This window comes from Gallus gallus, chromosome 4 (assembly GCF_016699485.2).
Source record: "Gallus gallus isolate bGalGal1 chromosome 4, bGalGal1.mat.broiler.GRCg7b, whole genome shotgun sequence".
NCBI lineage: Eukaryota > Metazoa > Chordata > Aves > Galliformes > Phasianidae > Gallus > Gallus gallus.
This window is the reverse complement of record NC_052535.1, coordinates 76907099-76928479: the sequence shown is the minus strand read 5'-3', so window position 1 is coordinate 76928479 and position 21381 is coordinate 76907099. Positions and strand designations below refer to the sequence as shown.

Here is a 21381-nt window from a genome sequence, read left to right as displayed (position 1 = left end):
ACGCAGGAAGGAAGTTACTTCTACATTAATAACAACCACTGATGTCTTATGGTGCATGTTAATGCTTTGTGACAGATAATTACAAGAGCCTTTGGCACTTTAGAGTACCAAAAAAAAAAAACAACCCAAAATTTCTACAGCTATATATACACTGGTTGAATCAGAATTTTAGTATTAGTCAGCAAAACACAAAGTACTTGTTTTCTGTCTGAATCGACATTATCTCAATTAGTTAACATGAATAAGACCACTCACCTCTACAGAATTTTCATTTGATTCTAGTCTCTGCTTCGTCTTTTCAAACATTTCCTGCTCAGTGGTAAATTCATCTTCACGTGCACATTAAAAAAAAAAAAAGAAACTGTGCATCTTTATTTTATTAGACAAAGTAAAAGGTACAAGCCACAGTCCCCACACTAAAAGTATCGTATCACTCTATGGGCTTAAATTCAACTTCCCTATAAACACCCATCTTGTAGCAACAATGTGTTGGACTGCCAGAACGCCTCCTTAACACCAGATGATTCAGAAGTGACTTTAAATCAAAGTTCAACAAACTACTATTTAATTTCCTCTCACATTCCCTGAAACAGTAACCTGAGGATACAAGCTCATTGCTAAACAGTTTCAGATTTTTCAACAGAGAGCACACAACTGTTAATAGCTCTCACCGTATTCACATAAAGACAGAATGAAATTGCATCCAAGTCAATATTAGCACTGTGGCCATATCTTTTTTTTTTTTTTTTTTTTAATATAAAGTGTTTTATACAAAGTCAACTACAACAGCTTAACTCATACACTCCTTCCTGGTTGTTTTTTCTATGTAAGCAAACATGGCTGTTTTTGATGGTGCATTTGTCATGATTTTTTCTTAGAATGACTCTCCTCTTATGGTTGGTTTGAGTTAGAAGCTCTTGCCCATGTCCTGAACTTGCTATATCCTTTTCCAATTGTCTACTTGCAAATGGCTTCCCAGGCTGCACACTGCAGTGGATGCATGATATCCCCTGTAACTCCTTATCTGGGTCAGGATATCTCCACAGCAGGAACATCACATTTACTCTCACAATTAAATAAATTAAGAATAACGCATTATTTGATAGCAGGAACAGAACACAATTAGAGAATTTATGCAATTATTTGGCTGGGATTGGATTTCTCATTGCTCTCAGAAACATTCAAATAATACTAGCATTTCATATGGGGTCAGTAAATTGCACAGATTCTTTATCTTTGTTACCTTTTTCTTCCACAGCACTTGCAGGAGATGTATGTGTTATAACAAGTTCTTTGGAGACTTCTGCTGCATCACATGGAGTAATTTCCTGCATTATTTTGAAACAGAGCATGTTACTACAAATTACGTATTACAGTCAGTTTCTTGCATTTAGAAAAGAAAGCAGTTATTTTATTCATCAAGATTTTACACCGTCTCTTGAAAACTTTGATGCTGACAACCTTCATCAAACTCAATAGGTGACATAAAGCAGAACATTCTGCATGTTCTCTTAAAGGAGAGATTATTTTTCATTAAGTACCTGTTTTGACCCAAAGGGGGTCATTTCAAATACAGAACTCAGGTCAAGTCTGATATCATTTTGCAGATCTCAGATCAGTACAACCATCAAGATAGTGAACTTGCTGGAGAGTTGGAACTCTGTGGTACTTCACGTGATCCCAAGCTCTTAACTACAGTGCAAACTGGCCCACAATGCATCAAAGATGTATTATACAGACATCTCACAGAACAACAAAGCTGCCTTTCTTTTTGAGTACCTTCTGAAAACTGATTATCATTGTATAGTCATTTTCTTTTCAACACAATCTAAGAGTAATTAACAGTTAAAAATGAAAATACCTCCCAAAATAAACTGCCATAGAAATAAACACTGAAGTATTATTCACTTTACAATTACACAACATTAAAAAAGGAAAATGTTCTCGAAAATACCTTGATGTTACTAGGTTTTGTTCTGGAACACTGACTTGGATCGTCATCCTTTCCTATATCCTGAGCAGTCAGTTGGCTGCCTGCAAAAACAAACAGTTCAAACAGTTTTTCATTTGTCAGATTTTATATGGTTCTTATACTAGCACACCATTGAAAAGATTTTTTTTTTTTTTTATTTAATAATAAATATTTAATTGAAAAGCAACATCTTGATTACAAAGCTATGAACAGAAAGTTAGGCTAGCCTCTCTTGGTAAAGGAATATAAAAAAAATACATAAAAGAATTCATGTTTCTTTATTATTATTATTTTTTTAATTTCTTGATATGGTATCTCTCAAATTTCAACACCAATCTTTTCTTCAAATCAACCAAAAAAAAGCAGGTAGTGCTATGAGGTACACTATAATGAATACTGCATGGTTTCCAATCACACACTTGAAGAAATCAGTATTTTTAGGAGCAGAATAAAAACAGTTATCAAAGAAATAGTAATATCGATTAGCCTAATGCTATTTTTTTCTGTTCTTTTTCGTTGTTCTGATGCAGAAAAAACACACAAAAAAAAGCACAAAAAACTTATAGTAAGGTTTTTTGCAGTAAGTCTTTCCTGCAGTTAAGAGCAGAGCTTGAATAGATACTACATAGACCCATAATGATTACGTTAACAAAACGTCTAAATGAATAGATTAACTTAAATATTCAGGCCATTCAATGGACTACCTTCTTTCTAGACAAGGAAAAAACAGCTTCACAAAGCTCAGTGAATGGCTAGGTATTTCCCTGATGATCAGCTTTCTTCATTTTATACTCCTCTGTGTTCTTTTTTCTTTTAATGATAAAATCAGTAATTATTTTATAGATTAAAAAGAAATTGCTCCCTCTAAAAAGCTACTATAAAACTCTTCTGCGTACTACTGAATTTGTCACCGTACATTGATAGAAATATTAAGTTATATCAAATATATTGAGCTGTTTTCAAAAAAGATTTATTGCTTTGGATTTTGGAATTCCCTACTCTACTCCTTCCTCCAAAAGAGAACTGTACAGACTGATCACAGCAGGACTTTCTTTTGCAGCAGCAAGGCTTTACACATATTTGTGTAGTTCTGTATCACTTACATTTTTCTTTATCTATTATTCCTGAAGTTTTACATTCTATTACTCTAGACTGATGCTCTTCAGTTATTTGGGTGTCCAAGTTCTCCACCTATGAATAAAATACAAATAAATATAACTCTCCACCTTACCCCCCACCCCCCCACCATTAAGTTTGTAAACACAGAAGGGAAAAAAAGATATTGCTACTAGTACTTTTAAATATAACATGTACCAAAATGGAAGGTGGTGATATTACAAACGCAGTTTGTTCACTAAGCTCAAACAACGTTACCATTATCATGAAAGAACTTCTGACCTGCCACATTTTCAGATTTTAACTGATCTTTTTAATGAAAAAAGGCTTAGTTTTAATTAGGCATCCAACCACGTGCTGTAAAAGCAATGTATCATAGCAACTCACATCAAATATATTCAGATTTAGAATGATAACACTCTCCTGTACGCAGGATCAAAACTGATGCCTTACTAGAACCAAAACAGAACCAACCAGCATTGGAATACGGTAAAATTAATATATTATTTATATATATAATAATATTTTATATATATATATATATATATGTGTATATATATAATATTAAAAATAATATATAGAATAAATTACAATTCAAGTTAAAGAAATCAAACATTTTTTACTTGTCATCTGTGTTCAATATCTTGTTTCTGCTCCCTCAGAAAAACTTGGTAGTGAAACTTTAGTAATCATCCTTATTATAATTACAGTTCTTGTAAGATTGCAGTGGACTGCATCAAAAGAACAGCTTTCCAGTTCTGACTCAAGTCCTAAGTATAATCCCTATTTTTTGTCCTCTGTTCTCAAGGAGGACAATTAAGCTTTTTTATTGGCTAACAATCATTTAACAGTCTGTGACTATTTCACAAGACAAGATTTATTTACTAAATTCAAAAGAGTAATTGGGCATCAACATGCACAGCTGCACAGTCTCAATATATATAGGCTCTGCTTATACAAGAAACAGTATTTTCTTTTTAAAGAATACTTAATGTAAATAGAAGTAAATGCAAGCAAGAAAAAGCAGCATAAACAGAGTAAATTAAGTAAGTCTTACGTGAATAGTTTCTCTTTCTACAGCACTATTCTTCTGCAGTGAATCTATTAAAATAATAAAAAAACAGAAACGTTCAGCATAAGGAAGTATGACAGTATTTTCTACTTCAGCCCTCTGAAAGGGTTCTGAAGTGCCTGAAACTATGCAACTTATTTTCACTACTGGAAATATGATTCACCCAAGCACATTAATCACCTCTTTAACCACATTAGACAAACTTAAAAAACAAAGAATATGGTTTTCCAAAGCATAGGACAGCTGAGAATCACGTTAAGGCTAAAACACAGTCAACTGGGACACTGTGACCTTTGAAATACTTTGCAACTTTGAAATTTCACATTTAGTTCCGGCATTTTTGTCCATCACAAATCTAGATACTACTTCATAGGATGAAGTAAAATATGCTGAAAACTAAGGTGTAACACTGGGCTTGGCAGGGAACTGACACTTGCATAACTGTAGCAGTGACTCCAGTGATACAGTGCACACAGAAGTTGCTGGATTGCTAGGCTCTATTGTACTATAACTGGATCTAATAAAACAGAGCCATGCCCTTACATACCACATGAATCTGGAAAATAATTATCAATTATTGATACTAATGAGTCCTTTGCATCTTTTAAAGCTATTTCACATAAGTACAAAAAAAATCATAAGAAGTTTGTTCTATAAGAAGGCTCTACAAAATCCTTTAAATCTGATTCACACAGGCAACTGAATTAATATCTTTACTTTAAAAAGCTGCTAAAACAGTCCAAACATTTTTTCTTTCAGTTGCAGTAAGAACACAAACCTACAATACAGCAGAAACACTTCTATATACAATTTTATATAACATGTAGCCCATTTCTTGAAACTTCATGTTTTAGAAACAATTTCTGCACAGCTATACAGTATAGTTGCACAATATCTTTCAATTTTTAAAGCAGCATCAAATGAAGAGCTAGATCCTACCCACTCAAACAGCAATGATTTGTTTACATTCCAAAGAATCTTGCACTACTAAACTACTGTGTCTGCTGTTCATATTCATGACAGGACATACATTTGTCTTTTAAACAACTTCCTTTTACGTACGTTGGACCATATGTATATATATGTACGCATATGTATATGTGTATTTATATATATGTATAAAAATAAAAGATTATTGTATGGTGGAAGAGAAAAAAACACTCTGTGAAGAGCTACGAAGCATTACTCTTCTGTGTGTGTCATAACCAAGATGATTTACACAACAAATGGATTTTTGTTAAACATTTTACATGGAACAAGATTATCACAGCCAGTTCAATCTGCACATTTTAAAATGTAAGTACTGTCTGCTGTATGACTGCATGATATAAAGTGGCACAGTTTTTCAGGCCCTTGGAACAAATCTCAGAGTAGAGGAAAACTGCTTATAGTTTTGGATCTGGTGTCCTGAAGACCACATTCTTCTAATCCATTCTCAGGATTTACATTTTCTTTCTTGTGAGCAGAGCACATCTCTTACCACCTAAAAGAATATCCTAAAACCATTAAACTAGGTATCTGACCTACCTCAAGAATAAAAAGGAATCTAAAACTTGACACCAAAACGTGTATCACCTTACTCAATTTGTTCCCTATTTGGTAGTTATTTTGGTATACATGTAAAAATCTACAAGTGAGATTTACAGCGCATCCCTTCAATTTATGCTTTCAGCAACACTCTGTAAGAGGAAATGCATCTTTCAACTCTTTGGACTCTCAACAGCAGTACTGTTGGTACCTCCTGGAATTCATTTTAGTTTTGCTTGTTATTCCACCAACTGAAGATTAACTCTCATCTGGTGGTGTTGTAAACATCTTTGTAAAGCATCTGGAGCACAAAATCCATCAAGATGGGAACAAAGCAGGGGTTTGTTTCTGCTTTAATAAGAAAGCCAAACAACTGCAACACATTTTACAATAATGCATTTCCGGGAAGGAGGGCTTTTTCCTTTCTTCCCCCATTTAAGTATAACATTATACATCGAAAAGGAATTACTGAGCAGAGACTCAGAGTTGACTGAAATTTCTAGCTCTAGGTGACTACCTACTTATAAGTACTCTTCAAACTCCAGTGGATGACCAGAAACACTTATCTTCTGGAGAGCAGGACAGAACAACAGCAACAAGTAAATACGTAAATAAAAATCTTCCTGTTAATTCTGACATGATCATACAGCACTTACTTTTGTCACATCCCCAAAACATCTCTCACAACACCAGAAACAAGGACATTCTAAGTTTAGAAAGAAGCAAGTCATTCTTTGGGAAGTTTCTGTACCTCACCTGAGCAAACTTCTTTTTTCCTCCCTCAAATATTTATTAATGTAAAAAAAAAAATATTAGCAGTCTACTTCATTTGTAGAAATACTAAACACTTTCCACCTTTCTTTTAATACATCCTAGTAGAAGATATATTCACCTCTCTCCTTCTTGCAGATCAAATGCAAAGGCACAAGTTCCAAAGCAACATGAACTCCTCGAAGCCTTTCACAAAGGTTGCTGTAGGCTTTGCTTCAATCTCTCTAGAAAAAGTATTTATCAAATCTAGAAATAGACTTATAGAATCACCTTTTTGTAGCTCTTTCACATGAAGATCCACATATACTTCTTCACTTTTTGGACCTTCAGGCTGCGGTGGCTAAACAGAGGATGAAAGGAAACAAAAATATGACAGACATCTAGTAAAAATACATTTCATTCCCCTCCCTCACATAAGGATGACTATTGTTTTATGATGCATAAGTCTTCAAAAGCATTCTTAAGATAGTAATACAAATATTAATAACAGACTGACAAAGATTAGTTATATTACTGTTGAACAATGTAACACCATGAGCTTGACTTCAGAGTTAAAGCTGCTAGAGTAAGAACAGATAAGTTTAACAACCAGATCTCAAGAGAAACCTCAGGAATTCAAGGTGAAAATTCCTATTTTGAGAGGAGTTCCAATCACGGTAAGTATTATAGAAATGTTCACATACAGAAAAATTATGCTACTTGAAAGCATAACAAAGTATAGTGAAGCCTTCCCAACTTGGGCTTTTTTCCCCCCATTATCTTTTTAATTCAAGCTGTAGATCAGCTATATGTCAAAAATGCATGGATAAGTATATTTAACTCCATGTAGCATTAAGTCAAATCTAGACACTGTAAGCTCAGACACAACGCCACATGAATATGACCATACTGACTGGAGGACCATCTTATGCTAGCAAATAGTACAGCCATTTGCAGGGGGTACTCAAATCAATAAACCCCCCTAGACCAAAGATGACTCAGGTTTTCCTGCAATACATTTCAGGCATTGAAATCATGATTCAGAAAAACTCAAGTAGTCTGCCCTGGAGCTGAAGACAGCATCCCTATACAAGTCCCAGGTGGCCCTATTAGAGATGCTTGTGAGTTTCTGAACCATACTCTGAATCAAGTGAAACACGCACTTCTATTCATTTTGTTGTATACCACTTCAAAACACTAAACTAGTGACTGCCAAACGTAAGTGTAAAGGCATATATAACTATTTTACAAGTAATATCACAAACAAATTTACAGTATGACTAGTTCTAATGAAAAGCAATCTTCGATGTCACTGTCATGGAAGGAAACACAGCTAAGGAGGGGAATTGGTTCTACCACAGAATAACATGGACATTACACAACTTTAATGCCAACTGTTTAAAAGAATACAGCTGAAAGTTCTGAAAAAATGACTCTTTCAAAGTTTCAAAATGCAGTTCTTATTGAACAGAAATAAAAGGTTTAGTAAGAAATCTTAGAAATTAAAACCATACAAGAAATAGTGAAGAAATTCAAAATACCGTAAATACGTCTTCAGTTCTCAAGTTAGTTTCAAATTTTAGTTCTTCTGCCAACTTTGGTAAAGCTCCATTATTGCCTAATGAAATACAAACATGTTGAAATTATTCGATTACATTACACTGTATTTACCTCAGTACTGTATTCAGCTACAGTAGAACACTATCCTTTACCATCATCTCATGAGGACAGCATGCAAAGAATCTCATCTTGTAGGCAGTGGAAACTATAGCAAGTTTGTCTGTAGCAAACCAGTTAAAAAAAAAATAACTCAGCATCTGCAAGAACACACATACTTTTCTGTTTTCCTTAGATACAAGCAGACTGGTGAATACAGGCTGTAAAGATTCACCAGCTTACTTATGACTTCTGACTTCACTTTTTTTTTTCCTCCTTGCTTTTCCTTTGAAAACATCAACAGATTTTCTGACTCAATTCTAAACAGCAAATTACCTCTGTATTAATGAATGCACAGGTACAAGTTAATACTAAGAACCATATTTTTTCTTTAAGTGACAATTAGGTCTAAACCCATAAGCTCTAAAACCACAACCACTGAAATTATCCAATTTCCATAGACTCAGTACCTCCTGTCAGTGATGGTTGTTTCACAAAACCTTAAAAGTCCACCCATTTAATTCCATACGGGAACTGCATGCTTTTAACATCTAAAAAACATGCCATGCAGACACAAACTTTGTACGATTTACACAGCTATTTTGGGCACCTATTTTATAAAAGAAGGCAACTAGAGAATAAAACCAACCCTTGAGAAAGGTGACCCAAACTCACACCATAAAATTTTAGTGCACCTCTGAAACAACAGCAAAGTCAAACATGAAAATGCCTTTTAAAATAAATATTTGAAGAGCAGCCCATCCCCATTAGTGTACACAAAGATAGGTTGATTTCTCTACTGATTTTTCTACCATTTAATTCCTCCAAAATCTACAACAAACTTGATCTTTAAAGAATTTATTATTTCCTAAACCAGGCGTTGCGGCTAATCTGGAGAGTAAGAAATGCTGAAAGAAGAAGAATGCTCGTTACGTGGTATTTTAAGGAACTTGCAACCATGCAAATTCACTTAAAGTAATAACCCTCTAAGAAAAATGGAACTGGAAATAAAACATGATGTTCTTAATGCCATCACATTCTCAGTGCCATATGCTATCACAAGTATTGTATCTAAAATAGATACCTACAATCATTGCTGACCTAAAATATTTGTTTATTTAGGATCATTGCCCAATTCCTCTAGTAACATGAAGGATGACTATTTCAAGTGTATTGGTGTATCGACAAGAAAATAATTCAGAAAAATCAGTGTAAGAGTTCAGTCTAAGTGTGCCCAAGTCCGGGGCTCCCAGTACAGGAAGGATGTGGAGTTGTAGGAGCGGGTCCAGAGGAGGGCCACGAAGATGATGAAAGGGCTAGAGCACTTCTCCTATGATGACAGGTTGAAGGAGTTGGACTTGTATAGCTTGGAGAAGGGAAGGCTCCAGACAGATCTCACTGTGGGCTTCCAGCACTTGAAGTGAGAACTTACAAGCAGGAGGAGGACCAACTTTTTATACAGTCTGATAATGACAGGACAAAGGGGAATGGCTTTAAAGTAAAAGAGAGGAGATTTAGGTTAGACATTAGGAAGAAGTGGGTTTTTTTGTTTGGTTGTTTTCTGTTTTTTGTTTTGTTTTGTTTTAACTCAGAGGGTGGTGAGGCACTGGAACAGGATGCCCAGAGAGGCTGTGGATTCTTCATCTTTGGAGATGTTCAAGGCCAGGTCAGATGGGGCACTGGGCAGTCTGATGTGGTGGGTGGCAACCCAGCCCATAGCAGGGTGGGTTGGAACTAGATGATCTTCAAGGTTCCCTACAACCTAAGCCATTCTATGACTCTATAAAGAGAATGAATCTACATTTTTTTTTTTTTTTTAAAGTCCTGAGAAAATCTGCAGTTATGATTAAAGACGGTCATTCTTGATCTCCAAAGATCACTACAAAGTTGCCATTTTTAAAGTGCTGAACATATGTGTCTATACAAAATACATCCTCCTTCCTATAAAATTATTTTTGAATTTCTGAACATTGGTAGCAAAACCTATAACTCCATGACAATTACCTCTTGCAAACAAGATATTAACTCATAATTTTAAGTTGATACTCTTTAATATTCTTTCTGCAAACTAATAACATTTCTTTCAACACACCTCAGATACTAATTTCTTCAGTCACACCAATACTGACAGAATTACATGCTTAACTATTTTTCATCAATTCATAATTAAATTAGCAAGTACTTTGCAAACTACAAGGAAGTCCGGTATATCTGAACAGCACAAGTTATTGCTAATTCTAGTCATGGTAAAAAAGCATTTATTAAGGACATCTATAAACTCAACTCAAGAGAGAACAAAACCCCACAGAAATCCTTACCTGAATTAAAGGTTGTATTATTTTTCTGAAAAGTAACTTCAATTCCTGTATCATCTACTTTGACCAAGTTCATTTTATCATTGCTCCCATATAGCTCTTCCACATGCAACACAGGACAGCCACTTTTCTCCCCCAATTCTGCTTCTACGGTCTCTTCATTGTGGTTATTTACAGTTAATTCACTTGCAGAAACTAAGGAAGGAGTTCGTTCCCCAGGCAATGGAGTCCTTATTTCAGAAAAGTCACTTTCTAAAAGCACATTTGAGTTATAGTTTATATCCCTTAATGTTTCACTTTCTACTGATGCTTCTGAAATGATGCAAGAGAGTTCTGATGTAATATTCTCATGCAACACATCTTCAGCTTGCTCATCATCCTCGTTTACCTCTGAGGAAGGACTTGGGCTCACAGCAGTCTCTGTACTGATCTCCACGCAGAGGGCTTCATCTACATTCATGAGATTGACTGAATTTTCATCAGCTTCTGTGATTTCACTGTCTACAGTCATCTGAGATGCTGCTGATGCTCCCCTCACAACACTTTCATGGGTCTCATTCTCTTGACCAATGACAAGCAAAGAATTACCGCTTTTTTCTGGGCCTGCAGTTGATAGGATGCATTCAATTTGGTTAGCAGTATTAAAAACTTCCTCACTTTTGTCTTTTACTTCTGAACTCTCAGCATCAAGTTGACTTTCTTCTATGACAGTAAATGTGAAGAGACTATCACATTCTTCCATTGTGCTCAGAGCGATCACTGCTCCTTCTTCTTTATTTCCTATGCTTGAAGCTGCATCATGATCTTCACTGTTGGTGGCAACCCTCAGCACAGGACCTCCACATTCTCCCACAAATATCACAGAACCTTTGCCTCTTGCATCTGTATTGAAAGCAGCTAGTCCAAACTGCTCATCTACAGTAGCAGTGGTCTCTACAATCTTACATTCCTCTGATGCATTTGGAGAGATATCCTCTTCATCTCCCTCTGCTACAAGGAGCTGATCTTCAGTTTGTGGTGCTGCGCTGATCAGGACTATTTCACATTCTTCTGCCATACTTGTGGTGATCACAGCAGCTTCATATCTCCCTTCTGTTTCTGAAGCAGTGAGTTTATTTTCATCTTGTGCAGCTACACTAGACATAGGAGCTTCAAAACATTCTGCTGTACTTGTAGAGATCATTACTGTTTCATTTTTAGACTGTGTTTCTGAGATATCTTGAACTGTCTCCTCTGTGACCTCACCTGACATCAGGATTACTTGTTCTTCCACAACACTTGTGGAAATCATAGCACACTCATCTTTTTCTTCTTTACTGCTAGCAGCTGAGTGACTTTCATCTCCTCCTGCACTGGATGCACTGGGCATGGGAATGTCATATATTTCTGTACCTATAGAGACCTCTGTACTTTCATTTCTTTCTTTTGTTTTCACAGAGGGGAGCTGACCATTGTATTCAATAGTGGCACTAGACATAGGAGCCTCAAATTCTTCTACAATACTAGTGGAAATCATGGTGCATTCATCTTTGTCCTGTTTACTGCTAAAAGCAAGCACACACTCTTTAAATTCTGTAGCTGTGCTGGACATGGGCACCTCTGTGCCTTCAACATCGACTGAGATCATAGAGCTTTCCCCACTTTCATTTGCTCTTGCAACGGTAAGTGGACCTTCCTCAGCATCTATAGCTGAATGTAAGGGAGCATCACTTCCTTCCACTGTACTGGTAGAGATGATATCACCTTTAATTTTTTCCTCTCTGTCAGCAGGAATAAAAGAATTCTCATCTCCCTTTGGAATGGCACTACTTATAGAGCCATCAAGTTCTCCGCTGCCACAGGTCATGGCATTCTCGTGCTCTTCAGCACCAGGCTGACCTCTATCTTGCAGAGTCATAGCACTAGTCATGGGGCCTTCACAGTCCTCAGCATGTAAGGAAATCAAGGTACCTTCATGTTTTTCTATGCATGCAGCCACAGCATCCTCATCATCAGCACTTGCACTGGTTACACTGCTTTCAACTATCCCTTTAGCACTTTTGCAGTTTGTGCCACAATTAGTTTCTTTCTCTGCATCTGTCATGCTGTCAACAGTAAGCTTATTTATCTTTGTGCCTGCCAGTCCTGACTCAGCTTCCATTTGTTCAGCAACTATGCAGATAATGGAACTTTCACCTTCTTCTGCACCTATACAGATTAGTGTGTTTTCACCTTCTGTTCCTGTACAAGTAGAAGTATGTTCCATTTCTTCATTTCCTCTTCCAGTACTGGTCACAATGCCCTCACCTTCTTCATCCTCTTCTTTGGAGCCTGTACTAGTCACAAAACCTTCATCATCACAGGGACCAATGCTGACTATAGTGATACTAGCTTCCTCCTTTGTCCCTGTGCTGTCCATTGCACTTTCACATTTTTCAGTATCTAAACAAACTGCAAAACCTTCATTGCTGTCTTCTAGTCCCGTACAGACAACTGAAATTTCAGCATCATCTTCTGGAGTTATGCCTGTGCTGGTCACTGTACTTTCACCATTTATAGTATCCTCACATTTGTCACCAGTAGTTCCAGTCGTGGTATTGTTATTGGTGACCACTGCAATACATGCCCCACTTACAGAACCTTCTCCATGGGCATCCGTACCAGTTACTGAACACATAATGAAGTTAGGACCTCTTTCTTCTGCACCTGTGCAAGTCACAGTACTTTCGTGTTCTTTTACTTGGCCAGCTCTCATATTGCCCCTAAATTCACGTGAACTGTCACCACTTGTTGATCCTTCACCTGATTCCGTACCTGCACTAGTTACAGCACCATCACTCTCCACTTCACCTAAGCAGGACACAGAACTTTCTAATTTGCCTGCACCTCCACACGTCAAGGTCTTTCGCTTCTCTTCAGAGCCCGCACTAGTTACAGCATCATCTTTTTCTTCTGCTCCAGCACTATTCACACTATCTTCATTTTCTACTCCACTTTCATTGACTGAATCCTTACCACTTTCTTCTGCGTCAATCATGGCGTAGTCATCATTTTCTTCTTCTTTTGTACTTGTTAGAAAGCTCTCACTTTCTGCTAATCCTTCAGTGACAACACTGCCACCACCTTCTTCTGCTGCTGTAACTGTACACTCACCAATATCTGTTCCTGTAATGAAACTACTCCCCTCACCGCTTTTTACCCATATGCCTGTTGTGAAACCTTCATCGGCTTCTATGCTTGTGCAGATTAATGCCATCTCACTTTCTTCTTCTGAGCAAGTGGTTGTAGCATCACTTTCCTTTTCAGAATGTGATGCACCTTCAACTCTTTCTTCTGTACTAGAGGCCATTACAGTGCTCTCAATCTTTTCTGTGCTAGTCCCTATCACAGTGGCTGGAACTGTTTGTACACTGCTGTACAACAAACTAAGTTTACTGCTTCCTGCACTGGTACCTACAGCACTGCTTTCATTTTTATCTTCTACGCTACTATTCCCTTCTTGCCCAGTAGCTGGAACAGAGTCTTTGACTGCTTCCTCAGGCTCTCTTTTAGACGCTAACACAGAGGAAGATTGTATCACATTATAAGTATCACACGTCTCATTCTGTTTCACATTATCCATCATTGTGCTTCTTTCTCCCTTTGTGGAGAAATCTGTATTCAAGCACTCTTTCTTTTTCAGTTTTTTTAGTTCTTTTGTTGGTACATCTTCACAGTCTTCAGTCACACAAGTCTTCAAGCTTTCTTCTTTTATTTTCAACTCACTTCTTGGAGTGCTTTCTAATTTTGATGCTTTGTCATTATCTTGAATAGGTGAGCCAGCTGCACAGTTTTCCATTGCTTGCTCATCAGGATGGGGTGCCTCATTATCTTTTTCTATATTGCTTGTCTTAGTGTTGTCATCACCACCTTTCACAATAGAACTCAACACTACACTATCTTCTTGTTTCATGTATACAACCTGTGTTGCACCATTCTTCGAAGCTGCCTCATCTTCAAACAAGGAAGTCCCATCTGAATTATGGCATTCTTCTTTAGATGTACTAGACATACTACCCAAAGAATGTGTAAAATCAGAGATATCCATATCCATGGACTTTGGATCAGCAGCATCTTCTCTGAGAGAATTAACTGCTAAAGGAACATTATCTGCATTAGAATTTATCACAGTTTTAAAATTCTTTGGTTTTCTGCTGTCTTCTGAAGCTCGATCCTTACTGGGGGCATTCAGTAAGATTCTATGACTTTTTCCAGATACAACACCCATTTTATAAGCTCCTTCTTTATGGAGTCCTTGATCCACTGATGTTTGTTTGGATAAAGTATCTAAGGCACCAACTTGCTTATTAGGGGTATCTTCTTGTTTATTAGTTTTATCAACTGCAGCCAGAAACTTTGATTCAGAAGCTTCAAGATCTGCCAAGCTGTGTTTTAACTCTTTACTTACAGAAGAGATTTTTTCTTTTGCTGTGTATTTGGCATCTGTGGCTTGGACTGAATTCAGAATGCTTTTTCCTCCCACTATAGATTCTTCTTGTACTTTTGTTTCATCCAAATCAAGTTCCATCATCTCTCCCTCATGACCAGAACACATATCATCACTATTCGTATTTGACTTTTGAGGGACTGGAAGAGAGCTGCTTACAGTTACACCAACTGATTGCTTTTCCTCTCCAAGCAAATTGTGGTTTGATATACTGCCTTTTCTGTTTTCACAGGATACCTTTTTACTTTGTTTTTTGTCCACTGTCACTGTGATGCCCATTACTTTTTCATGTCCACCGTCCATTTCTTTCATATCTTTATCCTCTACTTTGGTACATTCTTCCTTTTTCTTTATTTCCTTGTTGCTGTGCTTTATGCTTCTGCTTTTGTGACCTTCAACAGAGAACTTTCTTTCTAGCCTGGAGTTACTTACATCTTTGTCACCTCTGCATTTCTCTTTTACTGATCCTCTTTCTCCGGAGTGCAACTTAACTCTGTGACTGGAATCTTTTTGTGATCCCTGAGTTGACTGCATTCCACTTTCAAGCTCAAAATCAGCACCACTCTCCTCAGACATTTTATCTTCATTTTTGGAATTGTGTTGTTTATCTGAATCATTCTCTTCCATGTTCTTATCTTTGTCCAGTTTCTGACTAGTATCTTGTTTTGCTAAATTTTCCTGTAATTCTGTTTCAGATGATTTCAATTGTTTACTATGACTCTTTGACTTAGACTTCAATAAAATTTTGTCCTCTGCAAGGCTCTTAGATCTTCGTCTGTCTTTAGGAACACCATCTTCTTGTTTCAAGTTACAGTCAGAGTTAGTTGATTTTATTTCATGTTTTTCTTCTGAGTAACTTTCACTTCTTTTGTGCGATACAGAAGAAAGTGGCTTTGAGGCACTTGTAGAATCCTTCTGTGGCCTAGAATCACTCAGAGACCTTTTGGACTTGTATTCTGCTCTTGATTTTTCTGTTGAGAGGTGTCTGTCTTTTTTATTTTCCTTACGAAGTAACTCTTCAGCTTTTAAAGTGGAATCAGAAATACCTTTTCCATCTTTTCCAGTTACTGATATTTTCCGTTCACTTCGGTGTTTAGTTTTTCTTTCAGATTTGTCATCTGAAGAAATCTTCATTTGTTGATTATGTTTCTGAGCACCATCCTCTCCTTTCAAACTTTTCTCAGAAGAATGGAGTTCAACATCTTCAACTGATTTATGAATACCATCTCCTTTACATTTGTGCTTTAAAGAAAGTTTATCTTCTAATGCCGTTACTTCCTTTTCATTTTTATCTCTGTGAGACTTGGCTTCTTTTCTGGCAGCATTTCTCATATGTTGAATTTCTGCATCACTATCTTTTTTGGGATGTTTTTCATTTTTAAATACGGTTTTCTGCTTCTGTAGTTCATCAGTATTGGCTTCTGCTCTTTCCAGTTGTCTTTTTGGGTCCTTTGTTTCAATGTCCTGTTGGGTTCCTTCAGTATGAAGAGAGGTGGACGTTTTTCTTTTATGCTCTTTTTCCACTTTAGAATCAGTTTTGTTTTCCTCAGCTGAATGTACTGATTCTGAAAGTCTTCTAGGTGGTTTAGAGGTTTCAGTTTTGCCATGGTTATGCTTTAATTCTTTTGAAGAATTTTTTTCACAAGTCTGCAAAAGAAAGTTAAATATACGTAGGCAGATGTTAGAGTTCCTTCACTACATAACTGACAATAGTTGAAAGCAAATTAACTTTAAGAACAATACAGCAGGGAACCCACGTATTGTAATAAGATTAATTTTTCTCATCAATTCTTATTTCAACTCATTGCTATTGAGAAAGCCAAAAGAAACATGATTTGACAATCAGCTTGACCTTGAATATTACTTTATAAAGTGACCTTTCCTTTTAAAAAACAATTTAAATAGATCTTTAAATGGACAATAACCATTTTAAATATTCCATGTCTTGCTTCAAAAATGTTACAATGCTTAAACAAAATCCAGAAACTCATACCAGGTAGCTCTAGACGTCTAGTGAAACTTCTGCCTATCACTTTCTTGGTAATAACATTGTTGCTAAATACACAACTTAAAAAAAAAAAAAAAGGATTTTTAACTAGTGAAACTATACTCTTACAGCCTTTCAGGAAAAAGTTCAAGATGATCAAACTTATCAAGTCTTTGCATGTAAGACAGACTTAGCTCTTTGTGAAGTCCAACACGATTTACATAATACAGCTCAAATCCTCTCCCTTCCAGGACAAAATGAATCAGCACCAAATACATAAACAACACAAACTAACATTTACTAGAATTCAGAAAACAGAATTGCAGTAATGTTAGAGCAGTAGAAGCAGGAAAAAAAACAATTCATAAGAACAAATGCTGCAATAGCATGAAGTTTTGTTCGTACATCCATACAAGCATTATTGCAATTAAGAAGATCATAATAGTAGTTCTTTTTGAAATTAATTTTATTAGCCTAAAGAGACACATACCTCAATTGTCTTCTGCGCTTCCTTAGAATCATCTTCAGATGGCTCGTATTTCTTTTTCCAACCATCTTCAACATGCCTGAAACAGGTATTTGGACAAGCAATCAGAAAGAAAATAACAACTCAAAACTAACATGACTTTGTAAACTTCTGCTCTTAAAGCTGAAGATGAGACAAATGTACACTGAAATACTGAAGTAGAACATGGTTACAAAACTTTTGACTATATAGTTTGTCTAAACTATGTGTACCAACTTCACAGATGTCCTTTGGACAACGCTGCTTTAAAGCAGGTAGCATGAGCATGACAACATTAGTACTACAGTTGTCCCTCTAAAATAGTTAATAGATTTTTGTTAAAAAAGAAAAAAAAGAATAAAGAAAAAAAATCTAACACTCTCCATTATAAGGAAAAAAAATTGAAAAAAAAATATATTTATCTTTCAGAAATGTGGCTCATTTACTGTATCTACACATGCATGTAGACAGATATGCATAGGTGCACAAATACAAAATATGAAATTAAAGACCAGGGTGAGTTGAACATAGAGCAAATAAAGTTATTCTTATGGAACAACCGTAAAGTACATTCCAGCATGCCAGCTTATGCTGCTCTGTGTAATGTATTGTTTTTTTTATGCGTATGTGCCAATTATAAATACATACACAAGCAGTCAATTAGCTTCACTACTATCTGATGGTGGGTTTTTTTTTTTGTTTTTTTAAATCTTACTTCCTTAAGGAAGTCAAGAAACAAGGTAAGTGAATGAAAATGTAGTAATGAAAAGCTTGGAAAAAAACCAAAACAAACATGACAGAATACAAAACATTAAATACATATTAGGAACTCTGCCAGATCCAAAAATGAAAGTTAATGGAGATACATCACATATTTTTTCCTACTAGATGCATAAACATCTGACAGCTGTCCATTCTCATGTCTTTTTATTACTATTCTGCGCATAGGAAGTCACACAAAGGCTGCTGAGTGTCAGTATATTAAGCAGCCCTAAGTTCATACTTATTAGTAACAAAATTAACCAAGTATCTTAGAAAGAAATTGTTTAAATAAGTAAGGCCAACTGCAAAGTTGAAGAGAATCTATTTAATCTACAGAAATGAATTTGTGAAGATTTCACTTCTTTTGACTAAATACACAAATACCTTGAATCTCTTTTCCTTTTTCTGCTCAAGGCTACTTTTTTTTCTAAGAATTTCTGTTCTTTAAGCACATCCTTAATGCTGGTACCAGTAGTTTTTGACTCAAGACTTCTTGCTGATGGTTCTTCCAAATTCAAGCCACTTTTTCCTGAAACATAATACACAAATAGTGAAATAATTCACTATGTCTTTATAGCTAAAGCAGTAATATATATGTAACTGAAAGCAGTACAGATTACTAAAGTGTAGCAAATACTAATGTATATGGGTATACAAGCAATATAATCATGGGTAATCAAGCAATTTAATTACGCATATACTGAAACCAGAAATCAGATTATTCAAACATTGGACTTTCAATAGAAATGAAGATAGACCTGTTGTCATAATTTTATCCTGAAAGTTATTTTCCCTTAAAATTAAAAATTTTCCCGTCTTAGTTTCAGCTGGGATATAATTGTTTTCTTCCGAGTGTCTGGTATGATGCTATGTTTGGGCTCTATGAGAAAAACAACATTCATAATACACTGATGTCTATAGGTGCTGCTAAACAGTGTTGTACAGAGCCAAGGCTATTCACAGAAAAGGGCCTAAGGAGCTCAGAATGAACAGAATCAGGAGAGCTGACTTAAACCAGCCAAAGGGATACTCCATACAATATGGCACCAAGCGGAAGGAGTTAAGGGGGGAATGGAAGTTCATCTCTCTCTCTCCATTCCACTGCTTGGAGGCTAGCTGGCCATTGATCAGGGGATGGTGAACAACTGCTTGTGCATTGCTTGTTATCTCTGTCTCTCTTTATATCTTAGTATATGGTTTTATCTCAACCTGTGAGTTCTACCTTGTTAGTTTTTTCCCCTCGACTCTTTCCTCCAACTTATTAGGAAGAGGGGGAGCGAGCAAATGATTCCGTGGTCCTTAGCCACCTACTGGATTGAACCACAACAGGCCAAAAAAAAAAAAAGAAAAGAAAAGGTTAAAATATTCACACCTTTAGCATTTTGACTTCCACTTTTCAGAGACTTTGTTTTTTCTGCAGTTTTCTGTTTACGTTTCTCTTCAAGTCTCTCTCTATTCATTCGTCTTCTTAGGAGTCTCTCTTCTTTTTCTTTGGCCTGGAGGTACACAAGGAAGAAAAAGACAATTTATCATTAGGTCAAAAGAATATTCTACAGATATACAGAACGCTTTGGCTTGAGTCAAAGAAAAAAAAATAATAGTACTTTGAAAGATTTATGACAAATTGAATGGAATCCTCTAGTACTCCTGTGAGATGAAACTAGCTGCGTCCCAAAGAGTTTCGCTGCTGCTCAACACAGCAGATAGAGACCGAAACTTCTTCAACGGAGATACTTAATTTATATAAATATTTACATAAAAGAAAAAAAAGCAGGAAAAAAGTTTATAGGTGTTAGATATAAAATAATTAAAGAGACTTAGGTATAACTGATCTACTAATGCTTTTTTTCTGATTTTTTTTTCTTTTCCCCCCAGTTCTATGAACCTCAAATGCATAAGCAAAATACAGACCCTATCTTACTCACCACCCCCAAGTCCTCAGCATTAGCTTGGGTCAAAGAACATTCCTAAGAACATGCATTTAGATACAGCAGAAAGGTCTAAAAGAACTGCTGGTTCCTGTTTAGTGTGCTTTCTTCCAGAAGAAACGTATTTAAACTTCTCTTCTCGCTGCCTGCAGAAATGTGACAACTACTGACTTCAGGGACAGTGAGAAACGCATTTGTAAAGAAATCATATAAGGAGTTAGCTTGAAGTAATTAGCTTTGGCCCATACTACACAAAACCACACTGAAGGCAGACCATAGGTAGATAAAGGATACTTACTTCTTCCACTTAAGTTCTCATTACATATATTAAAACCACCTAGGACTATTTTTTTGTTATTGATTTGTTTAGGGATTCTTTTTTGGTCTGTCTGTGGCAGTTCCTAATCTTCACACAATGACTCAAGCAAGAATGAATGCACCAGTGAAGAGCTTGCATGTACTTAGTAAACTCTCTGTTATTAACACCAGAACACTGTTCATTTGAGAGTCAGGGAAAAGATGTCAAAGCCATTAAGTGTGGTTTTTTGTGTGCATGGAGGTGTTTGTTTGTTTGTTTTTTTAAACCTCCACCAGAAGCCTTTTAACTATACCCAGCAAAGTGTTTCCCTGGAGTGTACTGCTTTATAGCCTGCAATACAGGTTAAAGTCTGAAGAAGGAACAGAAGTAACACAAAACAAAACTAACATCCTCCTTACAATCCAGGGCCAAATAAGAAGTGAAATTTTGCTGCTGTAAAGTTCAAGGAGTTAAGACACTGAGCAGTAACAGAACTCAAACTTACAATGGACTGGCGACGTTGCTCTACAGTTCGTTCATCATCAGAATCACTGAAGTATTTGGAGTACAAAAAAGGCTTACGAACATAAGCATGACGAACCGGCTTGGCTCTCCCATCACTCAGTTCATTAGTATGAGGCTTTGTCTTATTTTTGTTTTTTTCCTCTTCATCTGAAAAGTTAGTTAAGTGTACGGAGAGATTAATAAATTAAGGCAGTACTCTCAACATCACTTTTGAAGAAACAAGCCACACCAAACTTAATTTACGTTCCTCAAAAACATAAAGTTCAAAATACCATTGAATTACTGAAACCTGGTACGTATATTAATTTATGTACATTGTTCAGCTAAAAAAAAATTTTAAGGTGCTAAAAGAAAAACAAATGATGATGAAGGGCTCAGTCCTCATACCCGAAATCATGTTGCTTTATATCTACAGCATTTAGCTACTTCCAGCGCTGTGTAAGTCAGAATATTACCTCTGCTTTGTATTAAACTAAGCTTAATTCCTACATCAAAAATTTGTA

General features: G+C 36.1%; 1 protein-coding gene across 4 annotated transcripts in view; it reads right to left on the bottom strand.

The window, feature by feature from the left end:
• The window catches only part of BOD1L1 (biorientation of chromosomes in cell division 1 like 1), a 36965-nt gene that overhangs the window by 10164 nt on the left and 5420 nt on the right, over positions 1-21381 (bottom strand). For 3 of the 4 annotated variants that reach the window (XR_210638.5, XR_005859302.2, XM_420784.8), the window contains exons 6-17: positions 20859-21025; positions 19500-19623; positions 18512-18656; positions 17351-17426; positions 10412-16520; positions 7979-8055; positions 6729-6798; positions 4146-4189; positions 3076-3163; positions 1955-2034; positions 1244-1328; positions 256-329 (exon numbers count right to left, since the gene is read on the bottom strand). Coding sequence is in view for 1 of the 4 variants with exons in the window: in XM_420784.8 (XP_420784.4) it covers positions 256-329; positions 1244-1328; positions 1955-2034; positions 3076-3163; positions 4146-4189; positions 6729-6798; positions 7979-8055; positions 10412-16520; positions 17351-17426; positions 18512-18656; positions 19500-19623; positions 20859-21025 (7139 nt within the window). In the remaining 3 variants the exon portion in view is untranslated. Of the gene's footprint in view, positions 1-255; positions 330-1243; positions 1329-1954; positions 2035-3075; positions 3164-4145; positions 4190-6579; positions 6799-7978; positions 8056-10411; positions 16521-17350; positions 17427-18511; positions 18657-19499; positions 19624-20858; positions 21026-21381 lie in introns of those variants that run through there. The other variant, XR_006939145.1, reaches the window with a different exon arrangement.